This window comes from Rhinoraja longicauda, chromosome 7, assembly GCF_053455715.1.
Source record: "Rhinoraja longicauda isolate Sanriku21f chromosome 7, sRhiLon1.1, whole genome shotgun sequence".
Taxonomy (NCBI): Eukaryota; Metazoa; Chordata; class Chondrichthyes; order Rajiformes; family Arhynchobatidae; genus Rhinoraja; species Rhinoraja longicauda.
Genome location: NC_135959.1, coordinates 18,056,500 through 18,080,518, shown reverse-complemented (window position 1 = coordinate 18,080,518; position 24,019 = coordinate 18,056,500). Strand labels below are relative to the sequence as shown.

At 44.1% G+C, this 24,019-nt stretch overlaps 1 protein-coding gene across 1 annotated transcript in view; it reads left to right on the top strand.

Annotated features, from left to right (window-relative positions):
* Positions 1 to 24,019, top strand: part of rasa3 (RAS p21 protein activator 3) — a 150,150-nt gene that overhangs the window by 50,936 nt on the left and 75,195 nt on the right. The window contains exon 2 of the mRNA XM_078402198.1: positions 16,991 to 17,108. Coding sequence (XP_078258324.1) covers positions 16,991 to 17,108 — 118 coding nt within the window. The remainder of the gene's footprint in view (positions 1 to 16,990; positions 17,109 to 24,019) is intronic.

Genomic DNA, 24,019 nt, shown 5'->3' with positions numbered 1-24,019 from the left:
GTTGCATGTTGCCAACAGACATATATGGAAACACTTGTTCTCCAAAGAGAAAATACATGAAGGCTTAAAATGCACTTTCAACCAAAGAAATCAAGCAGAACCAAGATATTATTGTCAGTCTGAAGAAGGGTCTTGACCCAAAACATCAGCTATCCTTATTCTACAGGGACACTGTCCGACCTTCTGAGTTGCTCCAACAATTTGGGTCTTTTTTTGGTAAACCAGCATCTGCAATTCCCTCCCCCCCCCCCCCCATACAATCAGCCTGAAGAAAGGTCCCTACGAGAAACATCACCGAAGCATTTTCTCCATAAATGCTGCCCGATCCGATGAGTTACTCCAGCATTTTGTGTCTATCTGTAGCTCCTTGTTTCTGTCGTTTCTATATTCTTGTCAATTCTTGTTCAGGAAATGTGATGCCTTGTGGATAAAGGAGAGGCAGTTAGTGTCCAGTTTTAAGCTCTCCATTGTAGATTCCACTGGATTTGACCTGTCTCAATTGCAGTCTGTAACAACAACTTCCATTTATGTAGCATCTTTAACATAGTAAAATGTTATAAGGTTCTTCAGAGGAGCACTGAGCCACAAAATAAGGCAGATGATTTAGTTACTGGGTAGGTTTTAAGAAGTCTCTCAATGAAAGAAAAAGAATGAAATGTTTAGCGGATAATTCTGGAATTGAGGGGCTCAGCTGGTGAATGCAGTGGTGGAGGGATTAGAATTTATTTGGTCTTTTTTCCCTGTGACCTACATTTCCACATCATCCTTAACCAACAAAATAAAAATACTTCTGTCGGGTGAAAGAGAGTGGGGCTATTCAAAGAGCCTGACATAGTCAGTGACTTTTATAGAAGAGACAGAGAGAGAGCGAGAAGTCTATTTTGTAATGGGCCAAAATCCAGATGAGGGTAGGTTAGTGGAAACGCTGCTGTAACCAAGGATTGAGGAACTAACTGCAAAGATTGTAAAAAGGAACTAACTGCAGTGATTTAATTGTAATCGACAGAAGGGAATGTTTTGAATCCAGCATGTCGCATGTCAAACCAAACAGATCTAGAGTCATACGTTGTGAAAACAGGCCATTCGGTCCAACTTGCCCACACCGACCAACATGTCCCATCTACACCAGTCTCACTTGCCTGTATTTGGCCCATATCCCTCTAAACCTGTCCTATCCATGTATCTGTTTAAATGTTTCTTAAGCACAGTAATAGTACCTGCCTCAGCTACCTCCTCTAGCATCTCGTTCCAAACACCCACCACCCTTTGTGTGAAAAAATTACTCCTCGGGTTTCTATTAGATCTTCCTCCCTCGTCTTAAACATATATCATCTTGTTCTCCATTTCCCTACTCTGGGCAAGAGATTCTTTGCAGCTACCCGATCTATTCTTCTCATGATTTTGTACACAGAACTTACCTGCTCTCTGAGCCGAGAATTCTTTTGGTTTCTTTGGATATAAAAAAAATTGAGTTTCAGTTCCAGAAACACCAAAGATGCAAGGAATGCAAATAGTTAATTCCTCATTTTCAAACGTTTGGAGTGGATATTTAGCTTGACACTAAATAGTAGCTATTAAACTTATCTCAACATCAAGGCTCTTAAATTGCTTTGACATGCTTCCAAATTTCTATTGGACCTGCTGTTCTATCTTGGCACCTGATGCTTGCTGTATTATGTGTAGTAATGGGCTAAGAGAGCCAACAGCTCTATGCTCCTGTCCCTGCTCCACAAGGCCTCCTTCCTTTAATTTCTCGTCCTGATCCTTTCTCCTTGCAGGTCAGGGGCTCCCCCCGGTTACAGAGGAGCTGACTAATGGAGAGCCGACCACACAAATTCTCCCATAAATCTTTGAAGCATTTTTCAAGAATTGCAAAGTTAGTTACAGATATCCAAACATCTTCAGGAGATATGGAATAGGGGTAGCAGCCAGTTAATTCAAAGGACATTCAAGGAACTGCAAATGCTGGAACCTTGAACAAAATACACAGTGGTGGAGAGACTCAGCAGGTCAGACTACATCTGCGGAGGGAATGAACAGGTGAATGATCCCGACCCGAAATGTCATAAGCTCATAAGGTCATGTGATATGAGCTGAATTAGGCCATTTAGCCCCTCAAGTCTTTTCCGCCATTCAATCATGACTGATCTATCTACTGCCTTCTCCGCATAACCCGTGGCAGGTAAATAAGTGATGATCTTGGCATCATGCTCGGCACAGACATTGTGAAATGAATGGGCCTGTTTCTTGTGCTGTACTGTTTTACGTTCTATGTCCCAGTCCATCATGTGTACTGACCATTCAAGGAATCTACAGGAGGCCCAAAGACCCACACCACCCTGCTCTCATCTCGTTACTTCCATTATTGTAAATCCTGCTGACCACAGTGGTATCATCAGTGAACTTAAAAGATCAAGTTGGCGTGTATGGGAATACAGGGAGTAGAACAGGGGAGTGAGCACACAACTCTGAGGGGGACCTGAGGGGTTGTGACCTTTGAGGGTCAGGGTGAAGGAAGTGTTATGACCAATTCTAACCGACGGGTCTGCTAGTTGGGAACTCCAGAAGCCGGTGGCAGATAGAGGCCCCAAATTCAAGGTCCTGCAGTGTAGGGATAAGTTTATTTGGTATTACAGTGTTGAATGCTGAGCTGTAGTCAATGCATAGAATCCTGACATAGGTGTTCTTATTGTCACTTAATATATAAGTAATTATAAGTAAACTTAAAGGTAATTGATCGATAGGAATACAGTACGTGGTTTCCCGTTCCTCTTCTGAGTTTACCAAGGGGCTGTCGAAAGGCATATTTATCCACATTTAGTTTGCCTGCATCCGAGTTATAGGTTACACGAACCTCAGATGTGATTCACAATATATCTGAATCTCTTGGAAACACTCAGAAGTTGGATATAGTTGGAGATGTTTGCTATGAATCTGTTTCCCTTGATCAATACCAGCTCCTGAATTCTGTGCAGGATAGTTTGGTAAACTATCATTATATAGTTCTCGAACAATGTGCCAGTGACTTACTTTTTTGCCGGGGTATGGGTAGGAGATTCAGCATGTCACCAAATAGTCATATTGAATGACTACAGGTGTAGGGTGGTGATCATACTGACTGGTTGCATCGTGGACTGGTTCGGTATTTTGAACGCTCATGAATGAAGGTGGTTACAGAAAGTGGTGGATGTTGCTTCGTCATTAACCTCCCCACCATTAAAGGGATCTACAGGAAGCAGTGCCTCAAGGAGGCAGCTAATATCATCAATGACCCTGGCCATGCTCTCATCTCGCCATTACTTCCAGGTTCAAGAACAGCTTCTTCCTCTCAACCATCAGGTTCTTGAAAGGTACCTGGAAAGCTGCAGGAATCTCATTGTTCTGCTCCTGGTGCATATGACGATTAAACAGACTTGACTCTTGACTAATACTTGGGCTTAGAGCACAGGACAAGCTGTGCTTTCTTCCCATGGTGTGCAGACACTCCGGTTTACATTGAAGAACTGAGACCGAGAGCTACAAATGTGCTTATTATTAACTCTTAGCTCCCAAAGATCTCCAGCTGACATTTGTCCAGGATATGTGTGTGTGTGTGTATATGTGCGGCGCGTGCGTGTGTATGTGCGTGTGTGCCCGTGTGTGCGTGTGGGTACATGCGTTTGTGTGCGTGTACGTGTGTATTGGCAGCTTGACAGATGCTGGTGAGCATTGGCGGTTCTACAGATGTGTGAATTGGCAGCTGGCGACTTCATGGCAATTTACAACAGGGAATCCCATCTGTAAACAGTTGTTTGAGGACTGCTCAGTGTTTGAGACTACTCAATGTTTTTTTCTTTGTTTGTTTTCTCCTTATTTTCTTTTGTGGAATTTCAGGGAAGTGAGTCTTGGGATAAATGTGGAACTTTTAAACAGACTTGCAGGAAAGTTGCACCATGGAAGGAATCCATTTGGCTGCTCTGTTCTTTATGTAAAAGCAGTCCAGCCAGTTCCACCCCCCACCTCCCAACAGTCTTGCAGATTCTTTCCTTTCAAGTACTCATCAAGCTTTCGCTTTAATGCCACAACTGTATCTGCCCCCACTACCACCTCTGGCAGTGCAGTCCAGATCCTAACCTCTCACTGTGTAAAAATATTTCCTTGTGAGAGGAAGATATTTAATAAGTGCACTTGGTGTATTTCTTATGGAAAATTGAGAATTCTCATCCTGGGTTCCCTTGCTTTTTCTACTTACAATAGATCATGCTGATTGCAAAATAGCTTTGAAGATGATCCAACTGTTGAAGACTATGTTCTGTTTTGAAATAGCTTGAACTCATGCGCCTCAAGTGTTGGTCTTTCTTGTGTTTGTGTGGGAATACTGTTTCCAGTGATTAACATCTGTTTCCTTGTTTATAAAATTTAGGCTCTCAGTCGTAGAAATGGAAAAAAAAATGGCCTGCAAAATTATGCACATGAGAACGTAAAGCTCCAAAAACAGATCTTTCTGAACAATCCAGAAATATTTTTTTATTGGGGACACAAGAAACTGCAACCTTGAGCAAAACATAAAATGTTGGAGGGACTCAGCTGGTCAGCAGCATCTGTGGAGAGAATGAACAGATGATGTTTTGGGTTGGACTGGGGGGAATGAGGGACACTGGTAAAGAGGGGTGGGCGGAACAAAATCTAGTCTGTGTAGGTGGATACAGGCGAGTGGGGAGGCTTGTTTGGCAGATGGGTGGAGTAAGTGACAAAGGCTAGAGGTGAAAAGGAGACAAGAAGGTGTCAGACAAGAAAAGAAAAAAAGGAGTGAAAAATGGGAGGGATATGGGTGGAAAGGGAAAGGGTGGAATGAGAGAAAAGAATTGGTAAAGGGGAAAGGGGAGACCAGGAATGGGAGATTGGTATGGGCAGTGGGGGAAAGGAGCAGTGCGGCCTATGGAGAGGGAATGGAGGGAGAAATGGTGTGCTGGGGTGAGGTTGTGGCCACAGGAAAGAAATATGGAGTAGTTGGAAGTGTTAGTTGAAATTGGAGAATTCATTGTTCATACCATTGGGTTGTAACCAAGTGGAAATTGAGAATTTTTCCTCATTTGGTTACTGTTTGGAATAGTGAGATCTTGAATTATGTGTCACGCCTTGGTTTACTCATTTATTTCCTACCGCGTGAGGCAAAATGAAGCCACTATTTATTAATACTCTTTTTGGTTTCCTTCAACATTGACATGCCACAAAAGCATAATCCAAAGTCAGTGCTCCAGATTCCAAAGGGAATCCCAGGAATTTGGAATCGTGCTCTAGCACTTTGCTGATGCTGAACACCCTTTTGCCTTTGCAGAGTCGTACGTAATCTCAACTGTTTGCTATTTTTCAATTTACTGCGCTTCTCCCAGGCTTTCGTTGTTCAACAATTACAACATAAAAATAGGATGTTGTACCAAACATAATGAATATTTATTTGTCTTCTTCCCTGCACAGTATCCAAATCTGCTTCTGTTCCCTATTTTCTTTATTTTCCCATTATCATCCACAATTTAACCCGTTATTAATTGCAGCTCCGCTCTTGCTCCCCCTCCCCCCCAGTCGCAACAGGGACAGAGTCCCCCTAGTCCTTACCTTTCACCCCATCAGCCGTTGCCTACAACACATAATCCTCTGACATTTCCACCACCTCCAAAGGGATCCCACCACTAGTCACATCTTCCCATCTCCACCCCTTTCCCCCTTCCACAGACACCGTTCCCTCCGCAACTCCCTGGTTAACTCATCCCTTCCCACCCAAACCACCCCCTCCCTAGGTACCTTCCCCTGCAATCGCAGGAGATGCACCACCTGTCCCAATATCTCCTTCCTCGACTCTGCCCAGGGACCCCGACAGTCCTTTCAGGTTCGGCAGAGGTTCACCTGCACCTCCTCCAACCTCATGTACTGTATCCGTTGTTCCAAGTGTGGACTCTAAAACATCGGCGAGACCAAACGTAGACTGGGCTATTGTTTCGTTGAACACCTTCGCTCAGTCAGCCTGGGCCTCTATGATCTCCCGGTTGCTAAACACTTGAACATCCCTTCTCATTCCCATACTTACCTTTCTGTCCCGGGCCTCTTCCATTGTCAGAGGCCAAACGCAAATTGGAGGAACAGCACCTCATATTTCGCTTGGGTAGCTTTCAACAAATATTGATTTCTCTAACTTCAAGTAACCCTTGCATCCCCTCTTTCTCTGTCCTTCCCCCACCTTAGTTGTTGTACTAGTTTCACTGTTGTCTTGGTGAGTTTCATTGTCTGTATAACTCATTTTCACGTAACCCACAGCTGCCAATGGACCGTTTCCTTGATCATCGTTACTTTTTTGCATATCTTTCATTCATTTGTTCCAGATCTCTCCGTCTATATCTCTAAGTTCCCTTTCCCCTGACTCTTAGTGAGAAGAAGGGTCTTGACCCGAAACTTCACCTATTCCATTTCTCCAGAGATGCTGTCTGACCCACTGAGTTACTCCAACTTTTTGTGTCTATCTTTGTTTTAAACCAGCAGCTACAGTTCCTTCCTACACATTAATTGTTGAGTGGTCTCTGCTATAGTTTCTCAGCCCAGCAGTGTGTTGTACACGTACAATTATCTGTGCTAAGGAAATGTTTATCCTACTCATTATCCTGCATGTAAACCAGAATCCATATCCCTCATCTGGATCCATGGAAACAGTTGACTTCTATTATGTCACATCCTTCCATGACTTTTGGCACCACTCTACTCTAAAAATACGATGGAAACATTGCTTCATAGAAAGAAGGTCATAAAAACTTTGACGGGCCAACTTGGAGATTTCTGATATCTTATTTTATGATGCCAGTTTTCTATTTTTATCAAGTTTTAATTTCGTGATTGAGTTTAACACTGAATATTATTATATATTTATTCTACTTTAATAATCTTCTTTGTTCAAGGACCATCGAAATAAATGAATGATGTTCATCAAGTCAGGTAGCATTTGTAGAGAGGAAAACAGATAATGTTTCAGGGTCAATAAACCTCCCATTTTTAATAATAATAATAATAATAATGCATTTTATTTATATAGCGCTTTTCATATACTCAAAGACGCTTTACAGAGATTTAGAGAACATAGGGAAATGAATAAATAGATAAATAAGTAAATAAATAAACGAACAGAGAAAGGAGACAGAAGGTGAGGTGACCTTCAGTGGTTGAAGGCAGTACTGAACAGGTGAGACTTCAGCGATGTTTTGAATGTGGTGAGTGTGGAGGAGTCTCTAACGGTTTGGGGTAGTGAGTTCCATAGGGTGGGAGCAGCGATGGAGAAAGCCCTGTCCCCCCAGGATCTGAGTTTGGTCCGGATGTGGGGGGATAGGAGATTGGCAGCAGCAGAGCGGAGGGTGCAGGTGGGAGTGTGCCTGTGGAGGAGGTCGGTCAGGTAGGATGGGGCCAGGTTATGGAGGGCTTTGTAGGTTATGAGGAGGATTTTGTACTGGATTCTCTGGGGGATGGGGAGCCAGTGGAGTTTATAAAGGACGGGGGTGATATGGTCACGGATCGGGGTGTGGGTGAGTAGACGGGCAGCGGAGTTTTGAATGTATTGAAGTTTACTGATGATTTTTGAGGGTGCGCCATAGAGGAGGCTGTTGCAGTAGTCCAGACGAGAGGTGATGAAGGCGTGGATGAGGGTTTCTGCAGCTGTGGAGGAGAGGGATGGACGGAGACGGGCAATGTTTTTGAGGTGGAAGAAGGCTGTCTTTGTGATGTGTTTGATGTGTTTGTCGAAGGAGAGGGTTTGATCAAAGATGATTCCAAGATTCCGGATGTGAGGGGAGGTGGATACTGGGAGACCATCAATGTTGAGGATGAAGTTTTGGGTGGATTTGGTGAGCGTTTTTGGACCAATGATGATGATTTCAGATTTGTTGCAATTGAGTTTGAGGAAATTTGATTGAAGCCAAGATTTTATTTCAGTGATGCAGTTTGTCAGTGTAGAGTGTGTGGTGGGGAGATTGACTTGGTGGAGATGAGGAGCTGGATATCATCGGCGAAGCAGTGGAAGTTGAGACCATGACGGCGGATTAATTGACCAAAGGGGAACAGGTAGAGGATGAAGAGGAGGGGGCCAAGGACTGAGCCTTGGGGGACACCTTGGGGGAGGGGAGCGGTGGGGGATTTACAGTTGTTAATGGAGATGAACTGGTGTCTGTCAGAGAGGTAAGATTTGAACCAGGATAGGGCTGTGCCGGTGATGTTAAGGGAGGTTTCAAGTCGGGTGAGGAGAATGGAGTGATTTATGGTGTCAAAGGCGGCGCTGAGGTCAAGTAGGATGAGGATGTTGAGGTTGCCAGCGTCGGAGGAGAGGAGAATGTCGTTTGTGATTTTGAGGAGCGCAGTTTCAGTACAGTGGTTTGAGCGGAATCCGGATTGGAAAGTTTCATACAGGTTATTGGTAGAGAGGTGGTATTTGAGTTGGGAAGCTACAGCACGTTCCAAAACTTTGGACAGAAAGGGTAGGTTGGAGATTGGTCTGAAGTTGTTTGGGGTGTCAGGGTTTAGACCAGGTATTTTGAGGGATGGCGGGACGATGCCAGTGGACAGGGAGGAGTTTATTGTTGCAGTGATAAGTGGAGAGAGAGCAGGAAGGCAGGCCTTGACAAAGCTGGAGGGGATGGGGTCCAGAGAGCCGGTGGCAGTTTTTATTCCTGTGAAGAGGTCAGAGAGGTCAGAAGAGGTCAGAGAGGTAACTATTGTCTTTAGCATCTTCCTTCATGGTTTATCCATGTTGGACCGGTGTATTTCATATTTCTCTAATGGGCGGAACGGTGGTGCAGCGGTAGAGTTGCTGCCTTACAGCAAATGCAGCACCGGAGACTCAGGTTCGATCCTGACTACGGGCACCGTCTGTACGGAGTTTGTACGCTCTCCCCGTGACCTGCGTGGGTTTTCTCCGAGATCTTCGGTTTCCTCCCACACTCCAAAATTGTACAGGTATGTAGGTTAATTGACTGGGTAAATGTAAAAATTGCCCCTAGTGTGTGTAGGATAGTGTTAATGTGCGGGGATCGCTGGGCGGCGCGGACTCGGTGGGCCGAAGGGCCTGTTTCCGCGCTGTATCTCAAAATGAAAAAAAAATCTAAAATCTAATTGTTTCATCCATGGTCCATGTTGGTGCTCAGCCTTCTGATCATATTAATCCATTGTCTTTCAGTTTTGGAGCATTGTACCTGCCACACACCTTAATGGTGTTCTGTTGGATTCTCTTGTGGCATTCTTCCAAGTGTTAACTTTATCTTTGTTGCAATGTTTAGTGTCAAACTGTTAGAGAGATAATGTATCTTGGGATCCAGCCAGCATTTCTTAGGGAGAAACCTTAGTCGGAAGAAGGGTTCCGACCTGAAACTTCACGCATCCTTTTTCTCCAGAGATGCTGCCTGATCCGCTGAGTTACTCCAGTACTTGGTGTCTATCGTTAATACCAAAACGTACGTATTTTGAGTCGGAGTAGGAATGGGTGAGCAAGTGGTGCCTACTAAAGAAAAGTAGAAACAAAGAACTGGAGATGCATCTTCATCCACAAAAGGACACAAAATGCTGGAGTAACTCAGAAGGTCAGACAGCACCTCTGGAGAACACAGATAAGTGATGTGTCCGGTCGATGCTAAAGAAAGGTCTTGACCCGAAACGTCCCCTATCCATATTCTCCAGAGATGCTGCCTGACCTGCTGAGTTACACGAGCACTTTGTGTCCTTTGATGCCTATTGAAGTTAGTGCAGACACCATGAATGCTGTGGCTGCTGCTTTTGTACCGTTACATTGTCAAACGTCTCCCTGATCTACGCTGTCTTGGTACCTGTCCCTCATTCTTGTTTACTTTGCTACGAAGTGGAGTTGAATTGTGCCCTGTTCTCAGTGGAAATCCTGAAGTCAGGAATCATGGCCTCAGCTGTTCCAGACCTCTATTTCTGCGTCATTAACTGTCATTGCTTCTGCTCTGCCTGAGCTGTAGATTTCTGATGTTGTAAATCGACTTGCATGAGGCATTCAGAATGACAGATGCTCAGTCTTCGTGAAGAAGAGCAGCTCATTCAATGGTAATGAGAACCCTACAAAGTATTAGATGTGTTTTTCCAACATGTAACACTGTTACTTCTTGAAGTGAAACTGTAATCTGTGCCTATTGGGATTTGGAACGCCAAGACTTCACTTTAGGTACATCCATGGGACCATTTTATTGTAGTTTCTGCTCAAGTGGTAACTTGGCCAGGCTGAGAAGAAACTAGATATTTGCTTCAATTCATACTGTGCAGAACCTGGGAGATTCTCCTAGGTTCTGAGCTCTAACCACTCTCTACACATTTATCTGTTTCTCTTTCTCGTTCCCTCTCTATTTCTCTGTTTATTTTCTTTCTTATATTTTCCCTCAATGTATCTCTCTGTCTTTATTTTTCCTTTTCTCTTTTCTGCCATTTATTTGTTGTTCCCTTTGTATCTGTGTGTTTTTTTCCCGCACAGAACGTTTTCCCTATAGTCCCAGAGGCTGGGAGGTAAAAGTTCCAGACACTCGAATCCCTCTAAAATGTGTTAGTTGCTGCTTGCAGCATACATTCTCCCTGTGTGCAGTGCAAGTCTCAGTTCAAGATTAAGTATCTGGGGGCCTCAAAACCAGATGTTGAAAATTATGCAGCCAAAGGCTTTTCCCTTGGGGGTTGTTGTGGGAAAGAATGGGGTGGGTGGTAGGGAGGGGAGGTGTTCAGAAATAGAGGGACACAAATTGCTGGAGTAACTCAGCAGGTCAGGCACCATCTCAGGAGGGAAAGAGAAGGTGACGTTCCAGGTCGAGACCCTTCTTCAGGCTGAGAGTCAGGGGAGAGGGAAACTAGAGATATGAAAAGGTACAAAGAACAAATGAATGAAAGATATGCAAAAGGACAAATCAAAGCCAGAAACTCTGTTGCAGGTGTAATTTCTGTACTGTTTTTCAGGCGCATTCTCTGGCAACATCTTACTTTTGGGGAGTGGCACTTACTCACGCCAAATTAGCTCAGCATCAAAACTACTTTAATCCGTCCCTCTGGGCTGTGAGACTGGTGATCGGGGATTTTCTGACGCAATTGAAATATATATAAATAGTTATAATAATTTTTTTAATGCTGTTAAAAATATTTAACATGCAAATTAATTTTAAAAATAGTTGAAGTATTTGAGAAAGCATATCATTTTAGTGAAACCACACAAATGCCTGATAACAGTTATGGCCTGCTGTAAAGTTGAGTTCAGTTCAGCACCTATTGATGCAATCCCCCCCTCCCCCCGACTTGCTGTTGAGGCCAGATCTTCCTGCATCTGGCACCCAGTATGTTGAGTGAGTGTGCACAGAGAAACCAGAATGAGCAGTCATTTCTCAGGAGAATTGCTGGCAAGTCGTCACTGTGATCATCTCATTGTTGCGTTGTAGGATGACACTTACCTGCACTCAGCAGACTCCAGTAAACATCCTAAAGAAGGGTCTCAACCCAAAACATCACCCATACCTCCTCTCCAGAGATACTGCCTGTCCCACTGAGTTACTCCAATATTTTGTGTCTATTTCCAGTAAACAATTAGTTGTTAATGGTCAGACGTCCTGCTCCAGTGATATTGTGGAAGAAACATTGGCCCAGGGCGGTGGTGATAACTCTACTGGTCTTGTTGATATAGGAGCAGGGAGGTTCTGCTGCAGTTGTACAGGGCCTTGGTGAGACCGCACCTGGAGTATTGTGTACAGTTTTGGTCTCCTAATCTGAGGAAAGACATTCTAGCCTTAGAGGGAGTACAGAGAAGGTTCACCAGATTGATCCCTGGGACTGGAGCGACTAGGTTTGTATACACTGGAATTTAGATGGATGAGAGGGGATCTTATCGAAACGTATAAGATTATTAAGAGGTTGGACACGTTAGAGGCAGGAAACATGTTCCCAATGTCGGGGGAGTTCAGAACCAGGGGCCACAGTTTAAGAATAAGGGGTAGGCCATTTAGAACAGAGATGAGGAAAAACTTTTTTAGTCAGAGAGTTGTGAATCTGTGGAATTCTCTGCCTCAGAGGGCAGTGGAGGCCAATTCTCTGAATACATTCAAGAGAGAGCTAGATAGAGCTCTTAAGGATAGCGGAGTCAGGGGGTATGGGGAGAAAGCAGGAACGGGGTACTGATTGAGAATGATCAGCCATGATCACATTGAATGGCGGTGCTGGCTCGAAGGGCCGAATGGCCTACTCCTGCACCTATTGTCTATTGTCTATGGCAGGACTTTCATATGAAGAAAGACTGGATAGACTAGGCTTATACTCGCTGGAATTTAGAAGACTGAGGGGGGATCTTATAGAAACATATAAAATTCTTAAGGGGTTGGAGAGGCTAGATGCGGGAAGATTGTTCCCGATGTTGGGGAAGTCCAGAACCAGGGGTCACAGCTTAAGGATAAGGGGGAAGTCCTTTAGGACCGAGATGAGAAAACATTTCTTCACACAGAGAGAGGTGAGTCTGTGGAATTCTCTGCCACAGAAGGTAGTTGAGGCCAGTTCATTGGCTATATTTAAGAGGGAGTTAGATGTGGCCCTTGTGGCTAAAGGGATCAGGGGGTATGGAGAGAAGGCAGGTACAGGTTACTGAGTTGGATGATCAGCCTTGATCATATTGAATGGCGGTGCAGGCTCGAAGGGCCGAATGGCCTACTCCTGCACCTATTTTCTATGTTTCTATGTTTCTATCTACTGAAGGATAATTTTTGATCGGCTGAGAAGGTGGATGGGACCTAGTTTAATGTCTCATTTGTAAGAAGGCAGCTCAAACAATGCAGCACCTGCTTAATATTGCTTCTTCAATTGGGCAGTGTCCCTCTGACAGTGCAGCACTCCCTCAGTACTCACCCTCTCATGGTGCAGTGCTCCCTCAGTACTGCCCCTTCTGCAGTGCGATGCTCCACTCAATACTGCTCCTCCCATAGTGTGACACGCTCTCAGTATTATGCATCTCATAATGTGACTCTCCCTCAGCACTGTCCCTCACTTAGCACTACCTTTCCCACATTTCGGCGCTTCCTCATCACTGCCCTTCTTACAGTGCAGCGCTGCCTCAGTACACCCCCTCTCACAGTGCGGTGCCCCCTCAGTACTGCCCCTCCCACAGTGCGTTGCTCCCTCGGTACTGCCACTTGCACAGTGCAACACACCCTCAACACTCAGTATAAGAAAATAACTGCAGATGCTGGTACAAATCGATTTATTCACAAAATGTTGGAGTAACTCAGCAGGTCAGGCAGCATCTCGGGAGAGAAGGAATGGGTGACGTTTCGGGTCGAGACCCTTCTTCAGAGACCCTCAACACTCTCCCTCTGCAGTACGGTGCTCCCTCAATACTGCCCCTCCCATGGTACGGTGCTCCCTTAGCATGGATTCACTGACAGTGTAAAACTCTCTCAGGATTAGAGAATGCCAACTTGGATTCAGTGCAGGAAGCTGTTCAGTGATAATGAAACTGGCATCTTTCTAACTGAGTAGCTCCACAAAGGTTGATGGATGATTGTTGGTGAGGGCACCGATCGGTAGAACGTGTCTCCCTCAGACAGTGCAATGTTATTCTCAGTATTCACCTGAAAGGATGTTTACCTGCAACAACTCCTCAGCATTGTAATGAAGTGCTCAGGTTTATTTGGTGAAGTGAGCCTTGAAACCAGAGCCACCTCATTTTCAGGGGTAGAGCTCTGGTAATTGAAACAAGCTTTTCAAACAACTCTTATGTTAAGTTAACCAGCTTTTATTTTCAGGAGTGTTACAGATACTTCACAAAGGCCTGTGGATATCTAACTATACAGTGATTAGTTGACACAAAGAGGTAGTGTTTCACTTTGGCACAATCAGCAGAATTCAGCCCATGGAGAGGATACTGCCTTTATGTAGCTCTATCCAGCTATCACTCTCCCTCACCACTTCCCCACAGCCCTGCAAGTTCTTTCCTTTCAGAAAGATCTTCCTGTGAAATCTGCCTCTACTATGTTAGTGCATTCCGGACCTCTGAACTACTAGAAAGTTTTATTGTCATTGTAGTTTGCTGCACAAAATTCACACTCTGTCTCTAGTCCTAAGGGTGTGCAACACTGTGGAGGAACACTCCTGAGGCCGTGCTGCACTGCGGGAGAGGCAGTGTTGAGGGAGAGTCTCATTGTAGGAGGGGCAGCATTGAAGGAGTACTACACTGTGAGTGGTGAGGAGGGGGTCTCACTGTGGTTGGGGCAGTGTAGAGTGAGTGCTGCACTTCGGGAGGCCACAGTGGGTGAGCTGCTGCCTTACAGCACCAGAAATGTGGGTTCAATCCTGACTCCAGGTGCTGTCTGTATGGAGTTTGTACGTTCTCCCTGTGACCACGTGGGTTTTTTCCCTCCCACATCCCAAAGATATTTAAATTTGTAGGTTAATTGGCTTCTATAAATTGCCCCTAGTGTGTAGGGTAGAACTAATGTATGGGTGATCACTGATCCATGCACTCAGTGGGCCGAAGGGCTTGTTTGCACGCTGTATCTCTAAATGAAACTAACGTAAAATACTAAGCTTTTCTGTTATATGTACCAAACCAGATAACCTTGGGTTTTTCCACATTATATTCCATCTGCCATTCACTCAGTTTATCCATACCCCCTGGAAATCTCCTAATATCCTCCTCTGTACTCATAATGTTAAAGTTTTCTGAGAAAACTTAGAAATGTATTTGGTTCCCCTCACTCAAATTGTTTATACATCTTGTGAATATCTTAGGCCCAAGCATCGGATCTCTGCAGTCTCGAACTAGCCACAATTTCTCCAGTCTTGAAATTCCTCGTCCTTGGAATAATTTTACAAAGTCTTCACAAAATCTAAAGTGTGACAACTGGAACCCGAGCAACATTCCAGTTGTTGTCTAGCCAGTGTTCTATAATGTCCACGTTGACTTCCTGACTCTTGCACAATATGTTTATTTATGAACTCCAGGAGCCTGTATGTTTTGAAACTTCTTTCTCACCATGTGCTTGCACTTTCAACAGACTATTCAAGTATATCCCAGATTGTCACTTTAAATGTAACACTTCATACTCCTCAGCATTCCATTTCATCTGGCACTGTCTGCCATTTCACCAGTCTGCTTATGTCTCTTTGGGTCAATTATTGTCCTCCTCTCAGTTCACTGTCTCTAGGCTTTACCGTGCATATTTGAAAATTGTGTCTTTACACCCAACTCCAATGTGAAGAAAAGCAGTACCAGTTCCTGGGACACTATTGTATACTTCCTTTCAGTCTGAAAAAATACTAACCCATCATTGTTCACTGTTTAGTTTAGTTTAGAGATACAGGGCTGAAACAGACCCTTTGGCCCACCGAGGCTGCGCCGACCAGCAATTCCCACACATTAAGACTATCCTTCACACACTTGGGACAATTTACAATTATACCAAACAAATTAACCTACAAACCTGTGCGTCTGTGGAGTGTTGGAGGAAACAAGAGATCCCGGGGAAAACCCATGCAGGTTACGGGGCGAACGTACAAACTCGGTGCAGACAAGCACCCCTAGTCAGGATTGAACCGAGGTCTCTGGCATTTAAGGCAGCACCTCTACTGCTGTGCCACCATTTTCCCGTTTTTTAGCCAATTTTCTATCCATGTTGCTAGAAGGTTAACTAGCTGCACAGGAAACACATACTTAATTTCTTCCCCTCTCCAGTGTTTGTTCCAATGGCACACCCCACTATAAAACCATCAAGCAACTCTTTGGAATCCCTCATATAATCTAGGCAGACGTTTCAGTGCTGTAATGAGAAACCTCCTCATCCAGGTTTGGCAAATCTTTGGAATTCTCTCCCAAAAAGGGTAAGGAAGACTCAGTTGCTGGCTCTTTTCAGACCCAAGCAGTGTCTTGCTTAATCTGACATAATGAAACACAGCCCCATCTGAGTGCGCCATTGAAACAAAAGTTACAAAGGGGAAGAAATTCAGTACATGTTTCCGATGCAGCTAGTTAACCATCCAGCAGCATGGATAGAAAATTGGTTATATAACAGGAAGCAGTGAATAACAATGAAGGGTTAGTTTTCCTTCAGACTGAAAGGAAGTATGCAGGTCAATGTGGAAGATCCCTTGCATAATTCAAAGAAGGGATCTCCTCAGTTAATTAAACACACTAGCTTTTAATGGGAGCTTGGTGTGCACAAATTGGCTCTATCATCACCTGCCTTACAACAGCAGTTGACTTGTAACCAACTTCACTGGGTGTGAAGGTAGACACAAAGTGCTGGAGTAAATCAGCGGGTTAGGCAGCATCTCTGGAGAAAAGGGATGGGTGACGTTTCAGATCAGGAAATGTCATCCATTCTTTTCCTCACGATAAACCAACATCTGCAGTTCCTTTCTACACTTCACTTGGTGTGAAATGTTTTTAGGTATCCTGAGGTAAAATGTCTTCTTGGCCTTGCCCTTCTCTTAATCTGCCTTCTTCCACCCTTAAGGCAGATTAAGAGAAGGGCAAGGCCAAGAAGACATTTCTTCTTGTTTCTCTTCATGGTCATTATAGATCACTAATTCCAGCCTAGGATTACCCCTATTTTTTGGTTGCACTGCCATTGACGGCAATGCCCTTGACTGCTCGGATCTCAGCTCTGGATTCCCCTCACAAACCTCTCCAACTCACTCCATTTTTCTCCTTTCAATTCGTAAAGAAATTACATCCTTGTTCTAGTTTTCAATGAATTGACCTAGTGTATCCTCTTGGTGTATTAGTGTTAGATTTTGTTTGATTATTGCTTCTTTAGCCTGGAGATTTTTTATATATTAAACGTACAATAATAGAGGAACGTTACCTGTAACCCTGAAGGGCTGAGAAAGGTCATCTGCAACATGCAATCGTAACTTTTCTGAAGGTAGTTTGTGTTAAGATTTCAAATTAACTTTTAATGGGCTGCTTTAGTTTTGATTTCAATGCCAATTACCTGTTTTTATTCTTGCCTTGCAGCAGAAGCAAAAAACATGCCTCCCTACCCAGGGCCAACTAAGATGAGGGACTGCTACTGTACAGTCAATCTGGATCAAGAGGAGGTGTTTCGGACCAAAATAGTGGAGAAATCCTTATGGTATATGTTTTTTCCATTAGAATTTTAATTTTACCTCAATAGTTTGGCTGCTATGATGAAATGAAAATATTTTTGCCTTTATGTTATTCCTGACCCACAACAAATGAGTTAACAATTAAGAATACGAGTAAATAGGAACTGGCCCCTCAAACCTGCTCTGCCATTCAATATGATCATGTCCTCATCACAACATGCCATCTATTTTTCTATCATCGGCAAACTGAGTACTTCCAGTTAGAAACATAGAAACATAAAAAATAGGTGCAGGAGTAGGCCATTCAGCCCTTTGAGCCAACACTGCCAATCAATATGATATGGGTGATCATCTAAAATCAGTACCCCGTTCCTGCTTTATCCCCATATCCCTTGATTCCTTTAGCCCAAAGAGCTAAATCTAACTCGCTTTTGAAAACATCCAGTGAATTGGCCTCCACTGCCTTCTGTGGCAGAGAAGTCCACAGATTCACAACTCTCTGGGTGAAAAAATGTTTCCTCATCTCAGTCCTAAATGGCCTACCCCTTATTCTTAAACCATGATCCCTGGTTCTGGACTCCCCCAACATCGGGAACATTTCTCCTGCATCTAGCCTGTCCAATCCTTTAAGAATTTTATATGTATCTATTAGTTCCCCTCTCATCCTTCTAAATTCCAGTGAATACAAGCCCAGTCGACCCATTCTTTCATTATATGTCAGTCCCACCAGCCCGGGAATTAACCTGGTGAACCTATGCTGTACTCCCTCAATAGCAATAATGTCCTTCTTCAAATTAGGAGACCAAAATTGCACACAATTCTCCAGGTGCGATCTCACCAGGGCCCTGTACAACTGCAGTAGGACCTCCTTGCTCCTAAACTCAAATCCTCTCGTAATGAAGGCCAACATGCCATTAGCTTTCTTCACTGCCTGCTGTACCTGCATGCTTACTTTCAGTGACTGATGTACAAGCACACCTAGGTCTCGTTGCACCTCCTCTTTTCCTAATCTGACACCATTCAGATAATAATCTGCCTTTCTGTTCTTGCCACCAAAGTGGATAACCTCACATCGTAACAAGAGGAGTTGAGTATAGGAGCAAAGAGGTCCTTCTACAGTTATACCGGGCCCTGGTGAGACCGCACCTGGAGTACTGTGTGCAGTTTTGGTCTCCAAATTTGAGGAAGGATATTCTTGCTATGGAGGGCGTGCAGCGTAGGTTCACTAGGTTAATTCCCGGAATGGCGGGACTGTCGTATGTTGAAAGGCTGGAGCGATTGGGCTTGTATACACTGGAATTTAGAAGGATGAGGGGGGATCTTATTGAAACATATAAGATAATTAGGGGATTGGACACATTAGAGGCAGGAAACATGTTCCCAATGTTGGGGGAGTCCAGAACAAGGGGCCACAGTTTAAGAATAAGGGGTAGGCCATTTAGAACAGAGATGAGGAAGAACTTTTTCAGTCAGAGAGTGGTGAAGGTGTGGAATTCTCTGCCTCAGAAGGCAGTGGAGGCCAGTTCGTTGGATGCTTTCAAGAGAGAGCTGGATAGAGCTCTTAAGGATAGCGGAGTGAGGGGGTATGAGGAGAAGGCAGGAACGGGGTACTGATTGAGAGTGATCAGCCATGATCGCATTGAATGGCGGTGCTGGCTCGAAGGGCTGAATGGCCTACTCCTGCACCTATTGTCTATTGTCTATTGTCTATTTATCAACATTTTACTGCATCTGCCATGCATCTACCCATTCACCCAACCTATCCACGTCACCCTGCAGCCTCATCGCAGCTCACACTGCCACCCAGCTTTGTCTTCCGCAAACTTGGAGATGTCACATTTAATTCCCTTATCTAAATCGTTAATATATATTGTAAATAGCTGGGGTCCCAGCACCGAGCCATGCGGCACCCCACTAGTCACTGCCTGCCATTCTGAAAAGGGCCCGTTAAATCCTACTCTTTGCATCTACAGATCCTACTGGTTTTGAACTTGTGTATGGAATTGATGTGTGACTATTGGAATGAGTTGCAATTGATGTATTGTTGAGAATCTACATTGGTTCAGAAAGAAAGATGGAAGGAAGGAGGACTTGCATTTCTATAGCACTTCCGCAAACTCCCAAAGCACCAATTGGACAATGAGATGAATTGGGGACCAGTTCTCACAAACAGGAATATGACAGTGGCACAGCGGCACAGCTGGTAGAGCTGCTGCCCTACAGCGCCAAAGACCCAGGTTCGATCCCAACCTCAAGTGTTGTCTATGTTTACATGGTCTCCCTACATATGCATGGGTTTCTTCTGGGTTCTCCAGTTTCCTCCCTCTTCGCAAAGGCGATCCAATGATTTTATGCATTCTTTCATGTACATCTGAGAAGGAAGATAGGCTTCTGCTAAATGCTAAATGTCATCATATCATCATCATATATATACAGCCGGAAACAGGCCTTTTCGGCCCTCCAAGTCCGTGCCGCCCAGCGATCCCCGCACATTAACACTATCCTACACCCACTAGGGACAATTTTTACATTTACCCAGCCAATTAACCTACATACCTGTACGTCTCAAAGGAAAGGTTGTATCTCTAATAGTGCAGCACTATCTCAGTATTGCGTTGAGTATGTGAGCTTAGTTTTTCTTTGTCAAATCTCAGGAGGTGGTCCTGAAACAACAATCTTCTGATTCAGAAGCGATGGTGCAATTATGGCTTGGCCCATTCAGAACATTCCTGTCAGTCAACTCATGATCTAATGCTTTGAAATAGTCTGATTAAACAGAATTACCTCTTAATTAGAGAACACTAAACATTGAGGTGATTTTATCTAAATTTGATCTTTGTGAAAGTTGGTTTGGATCAGAGGAACCTCAGAGAATCTATTTTCATGTTAACTAGTTTGGCATGAGCATTGCTGAGTGCATTTGACTGTGATTAAAATCCTCCGAGAACCATACAATTTGATTGCTGATAACATGTTTGAGATTAGCACTTGGCATCACAGGGTTGTGTTTAGAAAGGAGAATGTGTAGCTGGTGAAAGAATAGCATGAGCTCTCCAAGTGAGGTGGTAAAATAGATTGGGATGGAGAGGAAAATGTGCAGTTTAGTTACTAACTGCGATTTTTCAGTTTTCAAAGCATTTTCTCATTTTGCTTTTAGAAACAAATAATTGCAAATGCTTTTTTACAAAAAAGACACAAAATACTGGGGTAACAGTGGGTCAGGCAGCATCTTGGAGAACATGGATAGTTGACGTTTCAGGTTGGGATCCTCCTTCAGACTGATTGTGGAAGGGGGGGTAAGAAAGCTGTACGAGAGGAGGGGCATGATAAAACCTGGCAACTCATAGGTTGATACAAGTGAGGAGGGGTTTTAGGCTGATGGTTGGACAATAGGCAGATGGTTGGACAAAGGTCAGAGATGAAAAGACTGAAGATGTGAGACAAAACGATTGAAGAGTTGCGAATTGTAAAGCTAGTGAAGCAGTATAAGGGGTAGGAAGGGGAGAAATAGGTGCAAGTCCAGGTGGGGCACAGGGGAGGAGGGGGGGAGAGGGGATATATGGGGGAGAACGGAGTGGGGAATGGTTTTTAGTTTAGTTTAATTTAGAGATACAGCGCGGAAACAGGCCCTTCGGCCCACCGAGTCCGTGCCAACCAACGATCGCCGCTCATTAACATTATCCTACACACACTAGGGACAATTTACATTTATACCAAGTCAATTAACCTACAAACCTATACGTCTTTGGAGAGTGGGAGGAAACCGAAGATCTCGGAGAAAATCCACGTGATCACAGGGAGAAAATACAAACTCTGTACAGACAGTACCCATAGTCAGGATTGAACCCAGGTCACTGGAGCTGCAAGTAGTGTAAGGCAGCAACTCTAACACTGCGCCATCATGCCGCCCTGGTTATGTAGTTACCTAAAATTGGAGAATTCAATGTTTACACCATTAGGTTGTAAGCTTCCCAAGCAGAAAATGAGGTGCTGTTCCTCCAGTTTGCAAGTGGCCTCAGTCTGGTAATGTAGGCGGCCTGCACCACAAAGATCAGTATGGGAATGGAAAGGGGGGTTAAAATGGAGAGCAAACGGGAGATCCTGCAAGCCTTGGCACACGGAGCGTAAATGTTTGTCAAATCGACCGTTGATGATGAGAGGGGATTGTGTGTTTGGTGAAGGGTTCGAATGGGCTTTTCAAGTGTGATGGTAAATTGAATGGAGAGGAGTAGGTGCAGTTTTTCTTTGGGAACTAGCTGAGTGCTTTGCAGAGATTTTTAAAGCAATTGCATATTTTGCTTTGTACCTACAAAGAACATAAGTATGGCTTACATTTCTAAAACATCTTTCATCAGTCTCACGGTATTCAAAGCTTTTCATAGCCAACCAAATAATTTGATAGTGTGGAAATTGTTGAGTGGTAGGAGTATGGCTGCCAGTCTGTACACAATACCTCAGCCAGGCGTCATGATTAGACAATGAGAGACAAACGTTAGCCGGGCACCAGAGAGTTCTCCCTTACTGTTCTTCATAGTGGTGCCACAGGATTCTTAGTTATGCACTGGCGTGTCATGCCATATGAATGGTTTGTTTCTGGACTTGAACACATAACACTCATTGACATAGAGTTGATCATGAGTTGTGGCACCTGGCGAGGGAATATATTTGTTAGCCATGAAGCAAACTACATCCCGCAACAGATAATTCCCATCCCTTCAAAAGCAGAGCAGGTGAAGGGGGAGTAAGTCACTTTACTAACTCCTACTCACAACTCAGAGCTTCAGGCATTGGCAGCGTATATGGGCAATTGTTTTTATTCTCTCCAGAATGTCTATCAAGAAAGACGAGTACCTGTAAAATCACCTGAGGTGTGAATCCGACAGCCACTCTGACCATGGGTTTCACTTCCCACTGCTTCCACTTCCCACTTCGCCTTGGAGTGATTGATAGTTTTAAGTATGGACATTTATAATTGCCGTAGACTTTAATCCATCAAACCTGCGTGCACACTCCTACCCATTCTCAGCTGACTAATTCCGAGTAAGACACGAAAGGAACATAAGAAATTGAAGAGAAAAGAAACTAAAATGTTCTTGTTCAGTACCAACTCAAAAAATCTCAGAGACCAGCTGTGTCATCCATAAAGAGACAGATGTTGAATCATTGCTGATTTTAATCACTCCCCCTATTGGGGAAGGAGCCTTTAGCTACGGAGTTTCTATGCCTAGAGTTCCCTCCCAAAATCTCCCACTTTACTCATTTCCTTAAAATGTAACTTTTGACAATGCCCCAACATCATCTTATGTGACTTAGTGTCAGATTTTATTATTGTAGCTTGAACTTGGGAGAAGTTGGTACATCAAGATGGCTACACATTTAGAGGAGTCGGGTAGACCTTCATATGATGAAATTCAGCACCACTAAGAAACTGGAGCAGCTCTCTTGAGAAAGCAATGGGTTAACTCCCACCTTACCTGCTGGGAACACAATCTAGAAGCTCACTTTAGTTTAGTTTAGTTTAGCGACACAGCGCGAAAAAGGCCCTTTGGCCCATCGAGTCCACGTCGACCAGGGACGATACCCACACATTAACACTACATCCTACACATACTAAGAAGGATAGTTTATAATTTTACCAAGCCAATTAACTTACAAACGTGTACAACTTTGGAGTGCGGGAGAAAACCGGAGCTCCCGAGCAAAACCCACGCAGGTCATGGGAAGAACAAACAAACTCCGTACAGCAAGCACCCATCGTCAGGATTGAACCCGGGTCTCTGGAGCTGTAAGGCAGCAACTTCACCGCTGCACCACTGTGCTGCCCTGTTTGAAATAATTTTCTGTTTGAAATCATGGAGCTGCCCAAAAATCCTGACTACTCCTATTTCTACATCCAGAATGCCCAAGTCTTATTGGTAATTTAGCTGTTGGATAACCGGTCCACTGTTTCAACAGGTATGCAGACAGAGTACGACATTGGAGTTGAAAGGCACAAACAAGCTTTGTTGATGCCTCAGCTGATGGAGTCTGGAGCTATCCTGGCATCTGCTATGCTCAGAGCATTGGGGGAGATTTGGAAGGTGTCCCACCATTCAGCTTTAAATGATTGCCTTGAGCCAACTTCATGCATTAAGCAGCTCGGCTTAAGCCCCTGCATTTTCAATATCCTTGATCACCCATTTGTTGTTCAGTTTCAAATCTTTGCAGTTGAGCATTAGAGGCTTTAATGAATGAGACCAGGGATTTTGCTTGTCACTCTTCCTTCCGATAAGATATTTCAGAGCCAGCGTTGGAACAAGAGTTTCCCTTGACAAACATATAAAGAGGCATTACATCTTCAGCTCCGCCAATTGAACATTCAAAGTTCTTTTTGTTTGTTTTCTATTGGGAAACTAAAGTGAGATTGTCTCACTATTTTTTATCATGCACACAAAACTGAAATCTGTGTGAAGACCTGCTGCGAGCAGTTTTTGTTGTTGCTGCCGAGGATTGCTGTGAGTGAATAGTGGTGAACAGTGGCTGCAAGCCAGCAATCTCAGTGACCGGAATATTTCTTTCAAGCAGCGCTCAGAATTTCAATCCACTTTATTCCTCTACAGCCCCCAGGGTTTACAGAGTTAATCAATTAAGTCCACGTGTGCACATTGGACTTGTGTTCTCTTGAGTGTAGAAGATTAAAGGGGGATTGAAAGATTTGCTTGGGTGGAAAAGGGGAAACTGTTTATGGTGTGGGTTGTGGGCCCAGAACATACAGGCAAAAGCTTAAAACTAGAGCCAGACTTTCAGGGGTGATGTCAGGAAGCTCAAGGTCACACAAGGGGTAGTGGGAATCTGGAACTTCCTCCCTCAAAAATCTGCCAAGCATGGGGATTAATAGAGAATGTCATGACAGGAATTGTTGGTTTTACATAGTATAATGGGATTAAAGATTACAGAG